This window comes from Podarcis melisellensis, assembly GCF_964234715.1.
Source record: "Podarcis melisellensis genome assembly, chromosome: 2".
In the NCBI taxonomy this organism is placed as follows: Eukaryota; Metazoa; Chordata; class Lepidosauria; order Squamata; family Lacertidae; genus Podarcis; species Podarcis melisellensis.
Window position 1 is genome coordinate 88,808,754 of NC_138529.1, and position 21,824 is coordinate 88,830,577.

General features: G+C 42.0%; 1 protein-coding gene across 3 annotated transcripts in view; it reads right to left on the reverse strand.

Moving 5' to 3' along the window:
- GRM7 (glutamate metabotropic receptor 7) overlaps positions 1-21,824 on the reverse strand; it is a 411,272-nt gene that overhangs the window by 94,789 nt on the left and 294,659 nt on the right. For 2 of the 3 annotated variants that reach the window (XM_081901586.1, XM_081901587.1), the window contains exon 8: positions 5,304-6,239. The exons of the other annotated variant lie outside the window; for it this stretch is intronic. In XM_081901586.1, the coding sequence (XP_081757712.1) occupies positions 5,304-6,239 (936 nt within the window). The remainder of the gene's footprint in view (positions 1-5,303; positions 6,240-21,824) is intronic. 3 annotated transcript variants of the gene reach the window in all.

Here is a 21,824-nt window from a genome sequence, read left to right on the forward strand (position 1 = left end):
ATATGTAATAGTCAAAAACCTTGCAGAATGCACTTCTGACAACAAAAGCACTTGATCCTCCCACACATCCTCAAAAGCCAACCTAAACATGAATTTCTTTAATGGATGCTCAGAAAAATACATGATTGAAGACACACATTAGCCTCAAGGAGAGTTTGTTCTCGTATGATAAGCACTTTCAGATTGCTTCTGCAAAGAGCTTTGTTTTCTCAGGGCCAAAATCTGCCTTAGGGTATATTTGTGACTATGGCTAACTTTTCTAGTTTGCTGTTGTTAAATAACAGCTGTGGGGGAGAACAACATGTGGGTAAGGAGGAGAGTTAACCCCTGACCCACACTCTGCCATTTCAATGAAAATCACCCTCCTGAAGCTGCTGTTTGCTGTGGGAAGGCAACTGCTATAATGGTGTGAGGGTGATTTTCCTTAGGACCGTGGCACACGAAGGGTTGTTTAATCCCACTCTTCATATATCACAGCCTTGACGGCAGTTGTTGTTTACCCAACAGCAACCCATCAAACAGGCATATTAATTCTGATCTTGCATTTAATGAAATATAATTTGGCCCCCAGACCGGTGTTGTGGGATATTTATAACTTTCTACCCCCAGGGAACAGTTTCAACAATGCCTGCTTTGCAAAGGAACACTTGAGCATTCGCTAATGAGCTTTGCACATAAAGAAACTCTGTGTAGGGAAAAGCATAAACAAATCCATGTGGATCATTGTGAATGTGACTTCCTAGTATGTGCTCATGTAACAAAATATGCACAGGCATGGGTATCGCATAATGCTATACAGATAATGATATAAAGGTAAAGGGACCCCTGACCATTAGGTCCAGTCGTGGCCGACTCTGGGGTTGCGGCGCTCATCTCACTTTATTGGCTGAGGGAGCCGGCGTTCAGCTTCCGGGTCATGTGGCCAGCATGACTAAGCCGCTTCTGGCGAATCAGAGCAGCGCACGGAAACGCCGTTTACCTTCCTGCCAGAGCGGTACCTATTTATCTACTTGCACTTTGAGGTGCTTTCAAACTGCTAGGTTGGCAAGAGCAGGGACCGAGCAATGGGAGCTCACCCCGTCCCGGGGATTCGAACCGCTGACCCTCTGATCGGCAAGTACTATATACAGACATATTATTCCTTTTCTAATATGTAAGTGTTATGTGTGAAACAGCCCCAAGCATTTGATGACAATGTATACTGGCTTAAATGCATACTGATTTCTTGACAATGTATACTGGCTTAAAAAACTAAGAACAAAAATACAGTAAGAATTAGAAAGGCATTTGTTGGAAAAGGGAGAAGCTTTCAGAGAATAATTATATGCTATGTGTGTCAGTCACATGAATAATTTGCTAGAGAACTTGCTTGACTCACTCAACTCCTTATCGTCTCACTTTGCTATTCTAATATTTTGATTCAATTTGGCTTATTGATTTAGCTGTGCTTGGCTTGACCTTACAGGGGCTGTTTTTGCTCTTTTCAAGTGCCACTTTGTATTGATCCTAGTATAAACCTATAGCTTCTATAATTGGTCTAACACTTCTCGGAGGCTGCCTTTGCTCCTGATCAAGGTAGCCACAGATCTGGGGAGAATTTAAAACAGTTTTGTTGTCCAGGCCAATTATATTGGCAGCATTATCACTAGCATTTCATTTGTACAACACTTGCTGCCAAAGGGAGAGGTTAATAAGCTGTGCTGCACCACGGTGTTTAGTTGGACAGCAAATGGTGAGTCGGGGATGTCAGCTATTCTGAACTCCCCATTGCTGTGGAGAAAGACTTTGATTCAGCTGTTCACAATTCAATTACAAGGAAGTCATCGTTCTCATAAGGATGAAAGCTAGCACAATAAGATCTGTTAAGGGATCGATCTCTATAAGAAGAATGCCTTCAGATGAGCTGATGTGCTAATTGTTGGTAAGGCAGTAGCATGGGCACATGCAGTGCCCAGATTTATGTATAAACTAAACAAGCTATAACTTAGGGGCCCACTATCTTGGGGCCCCCCAAAAAATGTAAAGGAAAAACAACAACTGGATGTACATTTCCAAAATATAAGATAAAAAACAAATAAAATTAAACTTTTGTTATTGTCAAATGCCAATGTGTTTGCATTATTAAGTTTGTTATGAATAAAAAATCATTTTAAGTTAGAGTTTAATAATTATTTCACTATTAATATACCTCTACTTAATTGTATTTCACTATTAATATACTTCTTCTTAATTGCATTTCAGTTCAACAATTACTTTGGTAAAATACATATTTTGTTCTGTGCAAATGGCTTTGGATACCTATTAGGTCCATAAATTACCATATAGCATAACACAAAAAACAGCGACAATTTGTTGTTGACAAAGGACAGCTGGACATATAAAGGGCCCCATTACCTTCAGTAGCTTAGGGCCCCATCAAACCTAAATCCAGCCTTGCTTATGGTAAATGGCTTTACCTAATAGTCTCTGAAATAAGCGACCACGTAACCTTCAGCTTTTAATCGGCTACACTCTTATGTTGGTTTGTATGATTTTTATTTTTTAAATTGCTTTGTATGTTAACCACAAAGTGTGATAGAAATAATTTTAACTAAATAAATCATAGGAGGGCAGATAGGTACTTGACCTCCTGTGTCTCCACAATATCACAACAGCATCTATATTCTTCTTTTTTTAATATTTCCTTTCCTCATAGTTCCAAGGGGTTTCACAAGTCTGAACAAGAAGGAAGGGTTGTAAGGAGACCTGCAGTTCTTTCCCAAACATTTTCTCCCTCCATTACAAACCCAATTCCCTCACCACAGTATATATCTCTTCCCGTCATGTTAGAAAAGATTCTGCTGAAAACTAATTTTTAATTGGAAGACAGTGATTAGTCTAAGTAAATTATATGTGTATAATTGGGGTTAATGCTGGCCACACAGAATGTGCTTGTTCTAAAATCAGAATGTGCACATTTTAATATATAAATCCCTTTTTCTTAGTCACATTAAAATGTGCTGGTCACATTTATGTTATTATGTCTTATAAAAATATCAATATCAAGACAATTTTTATTGCTTCTGATTTAAGTTCCTGAATATTTCCTAATATTAAAAACTTCTTGAATATAACAAAGCCTCCAGAAATGTTACCATTAAACCATCAATAGCTCTTGTTCTCTTCACATTTTCCTATAGTATAATTTTATTCCAAGGCATCATTGCAGTCCCTTATTATATTATATAATATAATGCCATTTTTCAACATGTAAATGTTGTAAGAACTAATAAAGCTAGATGTTATTGATGCCGGTATTATAGGAAAACCTAAATCAATATATAGGGAGCACAACCCAATGTGAATGTACTTGAACATTTCAAAATGCATTCAGAAGGGATTTGAATTAGGAAAAGGGTACAAGGAGAAACATTCAAAGGCCTAGCAATACTCTTATCTTAATACAGTTTATTTTCCAGTATTAGAAATTATGATAGTTCCATTCACAAAACTCTAGACATCACATCTAGTTTGGTCAATTGTTGCCTGCTCATAGAATCAGCTTTGATTTTATGAATAATTAGCTGGTTAGTCCACTGCTGTAAATGGAATTGGACTAGCAAATGTTACCTGCACGTGGCCTTCTAACAGGTGAGATCAATGAATCACACTGTACCCTGCTTTGTTATACATATGTGCAATGTCACTTACTAAGCTAAGTGATAACTGTCTCTGTAGAGACAGTGGTGGAGCTTCATACTCTAGTACTGGGGGGCGGAGAGCAGGCAGGGCAGGGCTGGTGTGTGTCCTGGGGCATGGCGCGCCTCCCGCAGGGGCATGGCATGCATCCTGGGGGCATGGCACGTCGCCTGCAGGGGCATGGCACCCAGCACGGGTGGGGGGCAGCCGCGATGGCACACCACCGGGATCTTGCTGCCAGCGGCAGTGCGCTCCCCCTGCACTCCTCTTCCTTCACCAGTGCTTAGAGATATATCATAGATAGATAGATAGTCTGATTACGAAACATGGTCTTCTGACAATGATTGCTTCATATCACAAATTCTGCAGGCAGAAGGAAATTAAATTAGAAAAGTAAAAAAAAAAAAAGCATACAATCTAGTTTTGTCTCAGAAATGGCTATAATAATAGGCAAATACAAAAGAACTGAGCAAAACTTGTTTGGACGACAAGTCTGTTTGGACGACAAGTCTGTTATGCAAGTATATATACTCCTAGGAGTCAAAATGCATTTGTTAACAACAAATCATACCAACCAACCCAATTTTTCTTCTTTGATGTGGAAATGGGTATAATGGACAAGAAGGACTACTGTGGATATAATGTATCCTGACGTTAGGAAAACTTTTGTCACCAATTCAGAAGACATCCTCCTAACTAAATTGAAGAAATTCATTTTAGAAAGTGGATACAATATTGGAAGCAAAACCCAAAAGAGTTATAATGCAAAATGTATTTCCAAGGAAGTTGTGGAATCTCCTTCCACTAAGGCACAATAAAGTCAATTAGAAATTTGTGCATATGTTTAAGTCTAGAGTACTCTTCAAACAACAGCTCGCCTTCCTTTGCATCACTGTCGCTGCAGGCTTCCACATTCTGGGGACTGAACTTCTGTAGTGGAGAACCTTCTTTATTTTTGTAGGCTCCCTGCACAATTTATAACTGTGATCTTACAAGATTTCCAATTGCACAGGGAACCTACACAAGTAGGCTCCACACTGCAATGTGTACAAGTCAAAAAAACATCTTGGTTATGGCAACACTGAACCTTCCTATTTAGAAATTGTAGCCATATTTCCCACAACAAAAGCTGCAATCTTTTATATACTTACCACTGGGTATAGTCTATTCATGTTAATAGGATTGCACCACAATACCTAGTTTGAGAAATGCATCTCAGCGATCCTTTGCGCCCTGTGGTTCTGAATTCCCAAAATGCAGATTAGGGCACAAAACTATTTTCAATAGATGCTGACTTTATATCCTGTAATCAAAGCAATGAGCTGTCCCTCCCATTAAAATAGTAACGTTCTATCCATTTTGTTAAAAAAAGGTGCAGCTGAAAGAGAAGGAACCGATGGATCAGCTGATTCTTACTGACCATCATCTGCCACTTCATCAAACAAATGACTTACAAACTAACTGCAGGAGGTGGGAGGCAAATACATCTTGTATTGTTGTAGTTGTAAGAAACCATTTTTTGTCAAGCCATTTAGCCCATTTCTAGAAGCACGTTTAAATAAAAACTTCCACGTATATTTTATAGGGAAAAAAATCATCCCACGAGTTACTTGATTTTCACCTACCTTTTCAGCTGCATGGGAAGTGCAAAAAAATATTGGAATAAAGGCAAGCCATACTATACAAGTCGTGTACATAGTGAATCCAATGGGTTTGGCTTCATTAAAATTCTCCGGGACACCCCGAGTCTTGATAGCATAGACAGTACATGTAACCATGAGGAGAATGCTATACCCCAAAGAACATATGATTTGTAGATCCGTAATGTCACATTTGAGGACTCCTCTGGCTTGATCTGGTTCCATAGGCTTATGCTCATCATAATCTATTATACTGTTTGGTGGGTCAACTGCAAACCAAATAAAAACCCCAAGAAGCTGTACTGATATCAAACTTGAAGTAATTGCTAGTTGTGACGTTGGACTAATAAGCCGGGGTGCTGTCACTGATTTTTTGCCCTGTTCAAATATGCGGTAGATGCGGTTTGTTTTAGTCAACAGAGCTGCGTAACTTATGCACATCCCCAATCCTAAGAAGATACGTCGGAAGGAGCACACGGCGACATCTGGCTTGGCAATCATCAAGAACGTGATGATATAACACAGAAATATTCCTGTCAACAGAACATAGCTGAGTTCCCTTCCAGAAGCCCGCACAATGGGGGTGTCGTTGTATCGAATGAAGGTTGCCATAACAAAAATGGTGGCAATAATTCCAAGCATGGCCAAGAAGACCGGGATGACTGCCCACGGGGAATGCCACTCCAGCTTCACAATAGGGATAGGGCTGCATCCTGTACGATTCTCATTTGGCCGTTGACTGTAGGAGCAGATCTTGCAGGTCACTTCGTCAGACTGGTATTGGTATCCATCGCATAGCTCACATTGCCAACAGCAGCTCATCCCTTTAATAATCCTCTTTCGTTCTCCCGGTTTACAGGGAAGGCTGCAGACCGAAGTAGGGACCTTCTTCGTTCCTTTGCCCCACTGCATTTCATCCATCTATGGGTAAAAAAATGCAAAGTAAATAAGACTGGTTATCTGGAAGTAGGTATCAAGCAGCCCTTAGTAACGACAAAGGAAAACGAATGTGTGCACAGATGGCATCATGGAAACAATCCATTTTCTGCTAAAATTTGATCTGTGCAGATTCAATTCTGTACATATATTTGGGTAAAATGGATAGAGCCATGTTAATCCACCACCAAGTAAATGAGGGCTGTTGCTGAGAAAGAGAAAATAGAATTAAAATTTCACACAGGAAGCAAATAATAAGCAATCGATATAAAGGTTATTTGGGAGATGCTATAGGAAATAATTGCATGTAGGATCCCGGATTGTTGAAATGATGAATTTTGTTTTATCAGCTGAAATATTTTGGCATTCTCTCTCTCGTTTTCTTTGCAACACAGTAAATGCTCATCTAGCCATGCATAACTTCTTATAACCTTATAAGTCATAGAGATTTCTTAAAATTGGAAATAGTTTAATGAACACTGAAGTCTGAATTTGATTTAGGCACCTGCAATCTGCAAAAGCTGTGTCTAAAGTTTAAGCTAAAGGGGTTTTCACAGTGAATGGCCATGCTCCCTAGTGCTAATGCGCGCCTTCAATCGAAGTCCAGAGGCAGTGTAAGGGAGAAACAGCTGTAAAGTTTAGAATAAAGGGGTCTCCATCCCTTTAGTTTAAATTAAAGAGAAATTTGCAGCTTCTGCGGGACATGGGGAACACACCCACCCCACTGGCAGGCAGAAGGCCTAGCCAATGCAAGTGATTGAAACACATGTTTCAACATACAAAAGTTCACATGAAAAGTAACCTGGTCTGGGGCTTTTGGAAAAAGTAACCTGGTCTGGGCCTTTTGGATATAAGCATCTGGGGAAAAAATGTAATTTCATAATCAGAAATATTTCTCTATTTGAAACTAACCAATATAATGGAGCAACGATACAATATGCCAAAACTGGAACAGAAATCCATGGAAAATTATGGATGCTCTTTTCCTTTCCTCTCTAGCAAGAATGCCCTTCATCATACCTCTAAACTAGTAGCCTCCAAAAGCTAATCATTTTGTTGCTTCTGGCAAAAAACTTCATTATGGGAAAACTACCCATTACAGAAGGGCTCGCCGATCAGAAGGTCAGTGATTTGAATCCACGTGACGGGGTGAGCTCCCCTTGTTTGGTCCCAGCTCCTGCTAACCTAGCAGTTTGAAAGCACGTCAAAGTGCAAGTAGATAAATAGGTACCGCTCTGGTGGGAAGGTAAACGGCGTTTCCGTGCGCTGCTCTGGTTCACCAGAAGCGGCTTAGTCATGCTGGTCACATGACCTGGAAAGCTGTCTGTGGACAAATGCCGGCTCCCTCAGCCTATAGAGTGAGATGAGTGTGCAAACCCAGAGTCGTCCGCGACTGGACCTAGCGGTCAGGGGGTACCTTTACCTTTACCTGTTACAAAAGCCACTGACAAAACCAGCTAAGTAAAATTGGGAAATCAAATGGATGTCACAGACTTCTAACAGATAAAAATAAATAACGTGTATCTGGTGTGTGGTTGTGGTTGTATGTGTGTATGTCTTGTGTGTGTGTGTGTGTGTGTCTGTTAATATATGAGAAAGCCTGGTAATTCCTCAGTGACAGAGCATATATTTTGTGGGTTCAAGATTGCAGGTTCACTGAAGTTGAAAAAGTTATCTCAACTTCAGGTAGCAGGGCTAGGAAAGGAAGACTTATTTAGACCCATTAGAGTTCCTGTCAGTTAGAGTTAGCAATACTTGCTAGATAGACCTACTGGTAGAAATTCAGGGCAGTTTCAGCCAAAACACACTTCTCTATTTCCAGAGTGGTTTCTCACTCTGTGGTCCCTCAAGCGCCATTTATTGAGGCCGCTACACATTTTGAATGATAGAGATTGATGACAGACCAAAAAAAGAGAAAAAAATGCAGAAAGGAAAACCTTTCTTAATTCTTTCAGAACTCACATTTGTTTGAACATGCCGCCTCAGGAAGAAAAGTTTGTTCACATGGGGATTTCTGCTTACCGCTTTATATTACTGTATATTGCTGGGAAATGATGGACACAAACACAAACTGGTTTCTCTTTTCCATGTAAATCCCCAGTCTATTTATCCTATAAGAAAACAAGTTACTCATTGTAGGCAAAATCCCCACATGGGCTGTACTTGTAGGAGAATAAGGACTGGTGACCTGTGGAGCATGCATCCCAAAGCATGCTCCACAAGGCATTTAAGCCTATTTTGGAACTGGCTCAAAGGGGCAGGGGGTTGAACACGAAATAGGTTAGATCAATTTGAGTAGAGGACTTGCATTTTTGACCCACACCCTTTTCAAATACTCATCACATCACATTTCTGTTGGAGACAGAGGAACTGAATTTTAGATGCCATTCTCTCATAGATCCATTTTTGACAGAACCTCAAATCATCTGGTCCAGTCTAATATAAATCTGGACTGGGGACTTTAATCTCTGACAGGTGACAATCACCTCATCACCAGAGCATCACCATATGTTTTGCACAAACCACCAGTGACAGGAGAGTGAAAGGTATCCATTTCCTGCAAAAGATACCACAGTGCAGTCTGAATACAGCCCTGAATACCATTATATATTCTGGAACTGTGGGGCTTCAATGGATTGTACAAACTATGATTTGGATGTGTGCCCTTTAGGCCTATGAGCCTAACCAGACAAAATCTGGACCATGGATCAAAATTTATTCAGCTACTCAGATTCATTCTTGACAAATTATTGGTCAGTCCACCCACTGCTAGTTCTCTGTGTGGCTCTTATGCTGTCCATGGAACCCTAGAGCACTTGGCTGATGGCTCCATGGAAAACGTCAACCCCCCTCATTATTGCAGGATCTTTAATGGGAGAAGTGAGCAGAGAAAGAGAGATTTGAATCTTGTACATTATCTGTTATCATACTGGAGGATTTACATGAGAAAGCTTGAAACAGAAATGCCCTGTCAGTACACAACCTCTTTATTTTACGGACTGGAGAAAACCGAAGGGGGAAAAAAATCTGAATAAATTAATTGGTCAAGAAGGTGACACAATAAATCAAACTGCTAACAGCATCTGCTGACCCTTCCAATGTGCAAGCAGATGATCTACATGAAAATAAAATATTTGCAAAGCTTATTTATCTTCCACTTACCTGCACTCACAGTCATGCTTCCTTTACATTGTTGAAGACTGCAAACAAGGTTTTAGCCATTATTGAGGGGGTCACAGTCATTTCTGGACACTAAGGGAGTATCTGTATCTTTCCCAGACAAAAACTGCTCATTTCACCTTTAAAATGAAATGGCTTTTATTCCCACTTGTCGACCTCGATGGGATCATGCACAGCTCAAAAGACTCCTTTGGAAGAATAACAGGAATCAGGTCTAGCTGACGCAAGCTTTGCTGGTATCCGTCTAATATTTTGAGGAAGTGCAGCTGTGGCTGTCTCACTTTTTCTTACAAGGCTGATGCCCTTATGCAACAGAATGCAATATGAGTGTTTCAGGATGTCAGGCCTAGATATGTTTTCACCTAGCGACACAGAATAAAAGCTAGAAAAAAGCCAGGCATGGCTAAAGGAGGAGGAAGGAAATTTGAGAAAATAAGTGTTATGATAGCCACAATTTCTCTTGCTTGCTTTGATTGAAACCCAAAGGGTCTGTGTGCAGAGCACAAACCACACACAGTGGGAGTCTTCCAGCCTGCCTTCCCAATATAGCACCTTGTGTCACATTAAGAGAATCTGGCGCTCCAGGGGGGTTCTGGAGCACATCCATTGTGGCAGGAGGGGCAGCAGCTAAAAAAGAAAATTCACAAACACAGATGCTGTTTCTTTGCTCACAATGTGGAGACGGTTCAATCCTAACTCTTATCAGGATTTTAGATGCTGCCTCTCCCAACTCTACCTCACCCACAAAAGCAGGAGAAGCAGAGGGATTATACTACTATTACAGTTTGTGCCCATGTATTTATGAGAGAGGGAGGGAGGGATATAATAATAATAATAATAATAATAATAATAATAATAATAATAATAATAATAATTTATTATTTATACCACACCCACTCTGGGCGGCTTCCAACAGAATATTAAAAGACAATAGTCTATTAAACACTAAAAGCTTCCCTAAACAGGAGTGCCTTCAGATGTCTTCTAAAAGTCTGGTAGTTGTTTTTCTCTTTGACATCTGGTTGGAGGGAGTGCCACAGGGTGGGTGCCACTGTCGAGAAGGCCCTCTGCCTGGTTCCCTGTAACTTGGCTTCTCGCAGCGAGGGAACTGCCAGAAGGCTCTCAGCGCTGGACCTCAGTGTCCAGGTAGAACGATGGGGGTGGAGATGCTCCTTCAGGTATACTGGACCGAGACTGTGACCGATTGCATGTTTGAATATGTCCTCACTTAAAAACAGCAACAACATACTTGTGTGTAGAAAACTAGCTTGTCAGGGAGACAGCTAAGTCTGAGCCTTTTCCCCCAGGACATGGTAGTTTTCCTATAAAGCGTGTTCTCCTTCATGGAGAGCGTGTGTTGCGATGGGGTTTGCTGAGCCACGCCTCTGTTACTAGGCAGGGTCTCTAAAGATGGCCTGGGGCAGTGATTGGTTCACTGGGTTGCTGGGGTAAAAGTTATGTTGCAATTTTGGTGGGAGGGGTAAAATGTTTAAATACTCTGCACGCAGCCTGGAGCTTTCTCTTTGCTGTGTGCAACGGATCACCCACCCATCCGCCCTTGAGTAAGGGGTTGTTGCATTGACCTTGCTATGCCTGTCATGGGGTCGTCTGCCGTTGGGGCAGGGGCTTGATAGGATTTTTGTCCATCTGGCTGATTGGCTGGGCCATTTGGTTTTTGCCTACTGCGTAGCAAATCGTCATAACTTGTAAGCTTGCAGTTAGGCATTGGTTATAAATTGGTGGAGGAGGGGTTAGGATAGGTTGGCCTGCCCCTCCATGGTTGCTGCGGAAAGGGAATTCCGTTAAAGGAATCCTGGGGCTTGCCATCTTTTCGTCCAATCCCTGGAATGGGACTAGGGCCGGCAAGCCTTCAGGGAGCATGCAGATGAGAATTGAGGGTCTGTGACTCAGCTCCATTTCTCCCCGACTTGCTTTCCCCCGCACTGTCTTTCGGTGGTGCCCGGAAGTCAGTTCTGTCCCCAGGCGGGGGGACAGATAGTCTTAACCAATGCCTAAACAACCACTCACGGTTTTGTATTTAAATAAAGTTGTGGCCAAAATTATGCCAAAAACCTTAAACAAAAATTAAGTGTGCGTTGTGAGTTATTTGGGGGGTGGCTTGGGGACCTCGACACGCAACAAAATCAACAATCAATCACACAAAATCCATCTTCATTCTGAAGTGTGCCTTTTTGTGCTCCCGAGGTATGGCTTCTGACGACAGCAGCCATGTGGGAGCACCTGCCTTGCAGTTTAAAAATGTGCATAAATACTGGAAGCATGGCCAGGACCGATGGCTCTTTCCCACTCAGTTGTTCGCCTCCCAGGTTGGTGATCCAGCAGGAAAGAAAAGTCAGGCCATGAGTGCCACCCATAAAATTGCAATACAGTATTCATAAGGGACGTGGGTGGCGCTGTGGTCTAAACCACTGAGCCTAGGGTTTACCAATCAGAAGTTTGGTGGTTTGAATCCCCGGGACGGGGTGAGCTCTGTCCCTCAGTTCCTGTTCCTGCCCACCTAGCAGTTTGAAAGCACGTCAAAGTGCAAGTAGATAAATAGGTAGCACTCTGGTGGGAAGGTAAACACCATTTCTGTGCACTGCTCTGGTTTGCCAGAAGCAGCTTAGTCATGCTGGTCACATGACCTGGAAGTTGTCTGCGGACAAACGCCGGCTCCCTCGGCCTATAGAGCAAGATGAGTGTGCAACCCCAGAGTCATCCGCGACTGGACCTAACAGTCAGGGGTACCTTTGTTGTCGTTTAGTCGTTTAGTCGTGTCCGACTCTTTGTGACCCCATGGACCAGAGCCCACCAGGCACTCCTGTCTTCCACCTTTACCTTATTCATAGCATAAAATGAGGTGGGGTCAGATCAGAGCATGGAGAAGAAATTACCTTGCAGCAAAAGTTGTCAAAAGGGGGTGGGATTGTGGTGAACCATAGGAGATCCAAGGACTCCTGCAGGTGCAAGGAATACAAGTTGCTTGGTGACAATTACCAATCAAGTGTGAATAAGGGGCATGATGCTGGATGTGTCTGTGCCCAAGTAATAGCTTTCTGGAACAGAGCAAGAAAAAGCCACCTCTCCAAATACTCTATCACTTGTAACAGCTACTGTAAACGTGCTTCCCTTGCCAAAATGAGTTTTTCTGCAGTATCTCTCTTGTTTTATCCTGAACAATTCCATGCAATGTTTAAAAATCAGTACAGAAATTATCATGTGAGTGTTAATTAACACACCATGCTTGAAAATAACATTTTTTCCCCTTCTGTAGCCACAGTTGTCCCCTGCAGCTAGTTAATAACAGCTACACTACAATTGCCATGGATAGATTAGGGGGGTAAGAGTTGAGGATTGTTCTCAGGTTTGTTGTTATCTTGCAAATTCCATCCCAACTCCAGTTACTAAGTCAGCAGTTCAAATAGTTTTTTGAATATTTAGCTTCATAGATAGGAGTATTTGCATGATTTAGCTCCCCAGGCTTATCCATTTAAGTCTTGTAATTAGTTTCTAAATCCTAGGCTTCAAAATGATAATAGTTTGAAGCTAGGAATATGTCAATAATATGCAGTTGATACAAACTACAATATACAAATTAAAATATGTGAAATTATCTAAGAAGGAAAAAAAAGAATTAGTTTCCCATTTAAAGACTGAAATTGTAAGTTTTTGATCTGCAGTGACTAAGAACCCATTGTACAATTGTGCAGCTAATAATTACGGAAAGGAAGATCTTCCCCAAGCCAGGACAGCCCTGGTTGCCTAGCAAACTTGCTATCAGGTCTGGTGCTGCTATTTAATACCAGCTTGATACATAATAAAACATCTATGTATTATCTAGGACAGAGGTAGTCAGCACAGTAACCCTCCAGATGTTGCTGGACTACAATTTCCAGCATCCCTAGCCATTGGCAATACTGGCTGGGGCTGATGAGAGTTGGAGTCACCATCATGTTGGGCTTAACCCTATCTTGGGCTTAATCCTAAATGAAAAGGCTCATCTGGCTTGCACTGCTGAGCCCTGCATGGATGAGTTGTGCCATCGGGACAGACAAATTAAGGAACCTCCCAGTGCAATAACCCCTCCCCCCATGACAGCTTCCCTGCCTGAGCCTTCAGAAGGCTTTGGATTGACAGTTGTGAATCCAATCTGTTGGTTATGACAGTTGTTAATCCAATCTGTTGGAAAATCCACAGGTTACCTTGTTGGGGGTTTTATGGCCATCATGAAAGCCATGGATGCAGCACACCCAGCGGATCACAAGCTAGACTTATTTTTCTTGCATATCTGAGGGTGAACAACTTGTCAATTACAGATAGGTAGCCGTGTTGGTCTGCCATAGTCAAAACAATTCCCCCCCCCCCCTTCCAGTAGCACCTTAAAGACCAACTAAGTTAGTTCTTGGTATGAGCTTTCATGTGCATGCACACTTCTTCAGATACTTCTTCAGATACAGATTCTTCAGTGTATCTGAAGAAGTGTGCATGCACACGAAAGCTCACACCAAGAACTAACTTAGTTGGTCTTTAAGGTGCTACTGGAAGAAAAATTTTTTTTTTGTTTTGAACTTGTCAATTGTAGATGTCAACTTTTCAGTGTATTACTGTATTGTGGTTGGAGGCTTTCAAATGTGCAGACATCATCTGTGGACATCATCCACAGAAAAGAACCTGGCCAATGGTATACCAGACATTGTTCGGATTGAACAGTGGCTGGTTTAAAAACAAAAGTTTATGAAAGATAGCCTCACAGAAGTTTTCCCAAATACTACACCAGGTTTTTTTTACTCTTTTGCCCTGCTTACATTCCCTTTTGTGCACAATCTTTAGTTCCCTTTTATCATCCTCCAGCCACGACGCATCTGCTAACTTAAACCTCTACTATTATTCTGCTCCAAACCAGCTTTGTGGCAGCATGAAGGCTGCAGAAGAGAGGCATGACATGGTAGATTTGGACCATTTGAAACTGACTCTATAATTCTGTCATGGCTGATTAAATGGGAGTGTCAATATGCCTGATGTGTATTAGTAAATAGTAAACAGCAGTGATTAGTAAATGTTACTACAGCTGACCTTTCAAAGAATACAGACCTGCTCCAATGGCTTCATCCAGTGACTTTGTGTATATTTCTCTCAACTGGTTTGGGTGTGTTTGTCATAAAATTACATAGTGGAGTGAGAAGAACGTTGCAAAGGCTTCCCAATAAGTTATATGATCTCTTTATATACACGTTTAACTTTATTTTGTGGCTTTCTCTTGTTGTAAGAAAGAAACCTGGCTCTGTTTAGAATGGCAACATTCCCAAGGTGAGGAGGATGACACTTTAAAGAAGTGCTTCTTGAATCACAGAAAGTAAGCGTAATATCTGAACTAATCACGACTGGTTCCTGTTGGAACATTTCTGTGTTGAGATAAAAGGGCTTCTAGAACTCCTTTAGGCACCACTGCTATATTCCAAAAGGAGTATTGATTATACCATTAAAAACCTGATCATGAATTCTGCAGCTGACTGCTGGATTTTCTCTCTTTGCAGTTTGTCTACTCTGAATGCGATTCCAAAAGAACATTTTATCTCTCTTGATTTCTTAAGCAACTTTAATGCTGCCGCTAGATTTTAAGTCTGCTCATCATTCCTTCCTAAATGGAAGCACCAATTTTTTACACTGAGTCTTGCATGCTTCTTCTGCATTGCAGAACATACTGGAAGATAGGTTTCCACCCTGCTTCTTGCTTGTCACTATGGAGAATATTGCTTATGAATATTAGAACACCCTTAATATTACTATGAAGTGTGTGACGATGATGGATAGAGTTGTAATTCCAGGATTTGTTTCTACTCTTTAAAATACAGATAAAAAACTGGGTTGTTTCCAAGTAATGAATATGAGTTTCTTCATACTAAAATGCTATTTTACTTATTTCATATATTTATATATTACTTAATACCAAGACAGTTTCTAGGCAGTTGCAAAAAGAACATATGGTAAACTACATCAAAGGTCCGTATAGTTAAAGCTATGGTTTTCCCAGTAGTGATGTATGGAAGTGAGAGCTGGACCATAAAGAAGGCTGATCGCCGAAGAACTGATGCTTTTGAATTATGGTGCTGGAGGAGACTCTTGAGAGTCCCATGGACTGCAAGAAGATCAAACCTATCCATTATTAAGGAAATCAGCCCTGAGTGCTCACTGGAAGGACAGATCCCGAAGCTGAGACTCCAATACTTTGGCCACCTCATGAGAAGAGAAGACTCCCTGGAAAAGACCCTGATGTTGGGAAAGATGGAGGGCACAAGGAGAAGGGGATGACAGAGGATGAGATGGTTGGACAGTGTTCTCAAAGCTACCAGCATGAGTTTGACCAAACTGCGGGAGGCAGTGGAAGACAGGAGTGCCTGGCGTGCTCTGGTCCATGGGGTCACAAAGAGTCGGACACCACTAAACGACTAAACAACAACAAAACTACATTTTTAATGTTGGATGTTTTACTGGGGTTTTATAATTTCTTGGAGGCCACCAAGAGTGGCTGGGGCAGCCCGGTCAGATGTGTGGCACAACAACAACAACAACAACAACACCACCATGGCTGTACAGTGAGCACTGATCTCAGCCAAGGCGAGGCCTGGGACATGGCATATTAGGAGAACAAAGCTCTGTTGTTGTTTCAGCCAGCATTAAACTGAAAAGCTGCTATATGGTAACCATATAGAGATGCACCTGTCCTGGATTTTGACTAGGTAAGTGTGATGGTCATGTTCTGCATGGCAGTAGACTCTTTCCAAAAGGCTTTTGCTGCTGCAGTATAATTTTAAGTAGCCACCACATGGCCCCTGAGCACTTGTTTTCCACCCTTTGTCAGTTTTTTTTGCTGATGGATGTCTTCCTGGCGCAGTAAACAATGCCATTCCCTCCAAGCCAGTAAAACTGCTGTGCTCTCTTCATAGGCTCAGTTTAGGCACTACATAAAAACTCTGCTGCCAAACTCTCTCACTCCCCCCCTCTCTATATATACATATTATATATGCACACACAAGCATAATTTCCTTCCCCCCAAATTATTAGATCTCTGCATGTTCCCTATATTTGGTTTTCTTCTTTGTTTTCTTCCTGTGCTTATTGGAGAGGAAAATCTCCAGTATTTATAGTGAGTATAGAATCCTGCACTGCTGGTTAAATACAAGTTTTTATTAACAGAAGAGGTAAATTTCTCTTAATTCAAACACTGCAGAATTTGCAAGCATTCCTCTCCAAGTCTAAAATACTGGCGTGGAGTAGGAGACATTGGGAGTCCAATTAGGAGCTATATTTGATATTATCTTCTCGATTGTTGACAAAATCAGTCTTTGCATTGGGTAAAATATTTAAATTAGGATGTGGGAATGAAAGAGTCCTAAATTTCATGTGAAAAAAATTACCCAGCGTTTATGGGTTTTCAAACCAGGTTTACTGATGCTAAATTTTACAGTAGGAAGATGACTTAAGACATGGGTAGGCAAACTAAGGCCCGGGGATGTGATCCAGCCCAATTGCCTTCTAAATCTGGCCCACGGATGGTCCGGGAATTGGCTTTTACATGTTTTTACATGTTTTAGTGTTTTTACATGAGTAGAATGTGTGCTTTTATTTAAAACACATCTCTGGGTTATTTGTGGGGCATAGGAATTCCTTCATTTTTTTCTTCAAAGTATAGTCTGCCCCCCCCCCCCCAAGGTCTGAGGCACAGTGGACCGGCCCCCTGCTGAAAACGTTTGCTTACCCCTGATTTAAGAGGTCATAATCCCAGTTCCATGTTCAATTGGATTTAGTTGGTTTTATCCAAGCAAACTCCTAGGGACGTGGGTGGCGCTGTGGGTTAAACCACAAAGCCTAGGACTTGCCGATCAGAAGGTCAGCAGTTCAAATCCCCGCGACGCGGTGAGCTCCCGTTGCTCAGTCCCTGCTCCTGCCAACGTAGCAGTTTGAAAGCACGTCAAAGTGCAAGTAGATAAATAGATACCGCTCCAGTGGGAAGGTAAATAGCATTTCCATGCCCTGCTCTTGTTCGCCAGAAGCGGCTTAGTCATGCTGGCCACATGACCTGGAAGCTGTATGCCGGCTCCCTTGGCCAGTAAAGCGAGATGAGCGCCGCAACCCCAGAGTTGGCCACGACTGGACCTAATGGTCAGGGGTACCTTTATCCAAGCAAGCTAGCAGGCAGTGCAGCATGGCCATCCTTCGCTCTAGTGGTTGCTTTGGCAGAGGGGACAGGGTGCACTGTCCCAAGTTGTGCACCTTAAATTTGGGGGAAAGAACTGGCAACCAATGCAGCTGTTTTAAAACAAAGTTTAGACCTGATTTAAATTCAACCCCAACGAGAAATTTGGCGGCTGCATTTAGTGCCAGCTGAGGTTTCCCCCCTCCCTGCCCACATAAAATTTGGCCTGTGGTCCTGTGAAATTCGACCAAGCCAGAGCCACATGTTGCTCACATGTGTTACAGTGACCTTACATAAGAGAGAAACCTTATTATTATCTATTCTCTTCCACCAATCTGAAATGATCCTTTCTCCTGTCATCTAAGGGCCAAAGGTTGTACTGGAATAGTGCAACGTTTCCTAGCTTTATCTATATTCAGTTCATTTTTATTTAAATAGGTGGAAACAAAAAAGTGAATGCATTAATATGCAATTTTTGGGGGTAAATGTAATCCAAAAACAGCCCATCAGATTAAGCCAGTGGTGGGGAAGGTATGCTAAAAAGCCAATCCATGTTTTCCACTTCCTCTGCCTCTTGAAAGCAAGGCCTGAAGTTGTACTCGGGTCTTTAATAGCATTTGAATAATTAATCTACAGTTTTACTGTGTGCATCAATGCAAATTTCAAATAATAAGCATTTTCTGTGAAATTGTAGATGAAGCACTTTTCTGACAGCGCAGCAGGGCTAAAAATGTGCAGGACTTGAATGCAGAATGAATAGTTTCTCTGAGCTCATCAGGGGCATTATAAGAAGAGCTCATTGCAGCGAGGACACCTTCAGTGCCATTACAGCTTATGGGAAATTAGGGTGCATCGAAACAAAATAAACGAACAATATCAGATGCAGCAAAGAACAACAACAACGAAGCTTAAGAAAACAAATCTCTTTTCATCTTCCTTTACTGCGGTGGACTACTGTCTCCTCAGTTGCTTTCATACCAGACTGGGAATATTTGCAGTCATATCTTGCATGCTCCTGCTATGACTTTCTTCACTCCTTCTTTCCAGCAATCCAAAGACATACATTGTGAAGTCCACTCATTCCCACAGGAAGCACTCCTAGAGGCCGAGGTCCCTTTGTGGCCCCCAGTAAAATATTTGAGGGGACCAGGGCCCCTCAGAGTTAATGGGCATTGCCATCCAAATGGTGTGGGTCGATCATGTGATTGATTATGTGAGACGGGGCTTATTTGTTCCTCCAGTACAGTGGTACCTCAGGTTACATACGCTTCAGGTTACAGACTCCGCTAACCCAGAAATATTACCTCAGGTTAAGTATTTTGCTTCAGGATGAGAACAGAAATCGTGCTCTGGTGGCGCGGCAGCAGCAGGAGGCCCCATTAGCTAAAGTGGTGCTTCAGGTTAAGAACAGTTTCAGGTTAAGAACGGACCTCCGGAACGACCTGAGGTACCACTGTACTTTATTCAAGTTGGTGCCTCTGCTCCTCTCAACACTGGCTTCTACTCACATCCAAACCCAGCAATACCACACTTGTTCTTAGCTTTCCTTCTTTCACCGATGAAGAGAAGCATCTGCAGGAGCCAATGCCTGCTTTTCTGTATGGCAAGGCAGTCAGTCAAGGCTTTTATGTGCTACTAGGATTTGAAAGGTCTGGGGAAGAGGGTGGTTTAAAACCCTTGTGGGGCAACAGTGCCTGCTGGTGCAAATGATGTCACAGGAGAATTATTGCCATCTTGTAAACATCTGAGAGACAGGCCAAATAATTAAGGTTTTTAAGAATAACCAAGATCCTGTGTAATATAGGTGCATACTACCCTCGATCCCCTGATGACTGTGTTTTATTACTTATGTTCCCTATAGGAATGTCTTTTCTGCACTCCTAAAAAGCTCTTTGATTGCTTCCATGATAATTCCATGCAGTTACCACTGGCAGGCAACCACTGGTCAAAATGGCTGTTTTAAGGCAATACTAAATGTTTTGAGTGCGATAATAATAATAATAATAATAATAATAATAATAATAATAATAATAATATACCCTGGCCATCTGGCTGGGTTTCCCCAGTCACACTCGGCAACTCCCAACAGAATATTAAAACACGATAAAACATCAAACATTAAAAACTTCCCTAAACAGAAGCCTTTGAGGAACCCCTAATCTTTTAGACTTTTTTTGGCACCATTTTATGTGGCTGGCCATATCATCCAAGTAAATGCTTCTTGAAATGGATCCAGAAAAACTCAGAAACCCCTCCATTCAGAATTTACCAGTGACTATAAAATGCATTATCAGCAAGTTCCAATTTAAGGTGCGACACGTGCAATTTGCACTTGGACATCATGACATTTAACAATGCTCACCGCAGCTCTTCAGCTGGCTTCGTTTAATGAATGAATGACTCGTTCTCTGGCAAGTAGCCAGGATAATCATGAAGAACTATGGGGAGGAAAACATGGCTCCAGCCACCCCCAAGTGCTTTCTCGTTTTCTGGCATGATATAGCTTGTCAGAGAGTGCTGTGATCCTAGGTGAAATACAGCTGTTGGAATGAAAGCTGGCACCTCTGATGGATGAGAACACGCTCCCTAATGAGGAATTCACTCAATCATAATGACAATGGGTCACAGTACTTGGCTTTTACTGACCACTGCACTGCAACTTAAGAATGTGGGAGAGCTTTTATCTACACAGCACATATCATTTGTTATTAGAGAGGTGCAGGGAGATATTGAGTTTTTGTCAGCAAACTTGCCACATACATCAAGTGCAAATATAGGCAGCATCAGGGCTGATCCCAGTGGAATACAAGCACTCTTGGAGGTGGCACGAACAGTTCTATTTTCAGAAAGCTGCTGATTTGGGCTGCCTTAGAAAGCCCAGGACTCGAATGAAACATAGAGCTTTACTATGGTTTTAAAACTGTTGCTGGCTTGCTTTGCTTATCAATATTTTTACTGTCCCCAAGTGTCAGATTCAGGCATGATAGAAATGCAGAGCAAAAGCAAAAAAGCTTCCAGACAAGTCAGTTATCTGATCAACTTTTCTAACAATGGCACAAACTTTTCTTTCAGGCACAAAAAAAAGTCGAGTGCATCTTCCATAATCTCAATTATCATGGTTCACAAGCAAGTTGAAGGAGGACTTTCCAATGGATAAATAAATATAGAGATATGATCATTTAAGCAGGAAGGTGTGGGGCTGATGCTGAAAATGTAGTGTTATTTGGAAAAGAAAGGGTGCTTGTGTGGATAAGGAGGACTTTTATATTGCATAGATATCAAGCTGCATCTCTGTACACCCTGATATCACTCAAATGCACCAAAGCACATCTTGCTATCATTCCCTGTAAAACTAAAGGGTGATGCTAATCTCAATTAAGCCAAATATCCACAGGTGTCAAAAGACACCTTTTTGATCAGCACTGCTGGGGGCAGTATATGTGGTTCTGTAACGTTCATGCGTTCATTTATTACATACATAGTCCATCTTTCCTCCAAGAAATCAAAATGGTACACATAGTTTCTCTCTCCAAATTTATCCTGACAACCACATAGCTTCTTCCAAATCCATTATTTACAAAAGACCCTTTTCTGCCAAACCAGCAGAATCTTAGCTTAGCCTTCCTCTTTAACAGCCATGACCCACATATCTGCTCTGTTCTGTGCAGTCATGAGGGAGTTCTACATTTCCTTTTGGTTGGCAAATAACAATAACAACAAAGTTGTAGTAGTAGTAATAACATCATAGGTAAAGGTAAAGGGACCCCTGACCATTAGGTCCAGTCGTGGCCGACTCTGGGGTTGCGGCACTCAAATCGCTTTATTGACCAAGGGAGCCGGCGTACAGCTTCCAGGTGATGTGGCCAGCATGACTAAGCCGCTTCTGGCAAACCAGAGCAGCACACGGAAACGCCGGTTACCTTCCCGCTGGAGTGGTACCTGTTTATCTACTTGCACTTTGACGTGCTTTCGAACTGCTAGGTTGGCAGGAGCAGGGACCGAGCAACGGGAGCTCACCCTGTCGCGGGGATTCGAACCGCTAACCTTCTGATCGGCAAGTACTAGGCTCTGTGGTTTAACCCACAGCGCCATCCTCATCCCTAGTAACATCTTAGTTAGCCCCTAAAATATCCACAGCTGGTGCTAACCAGAAATTCAGAGCAGGCACCCAGCACTTGACTTTCTGAGGGCTCTAT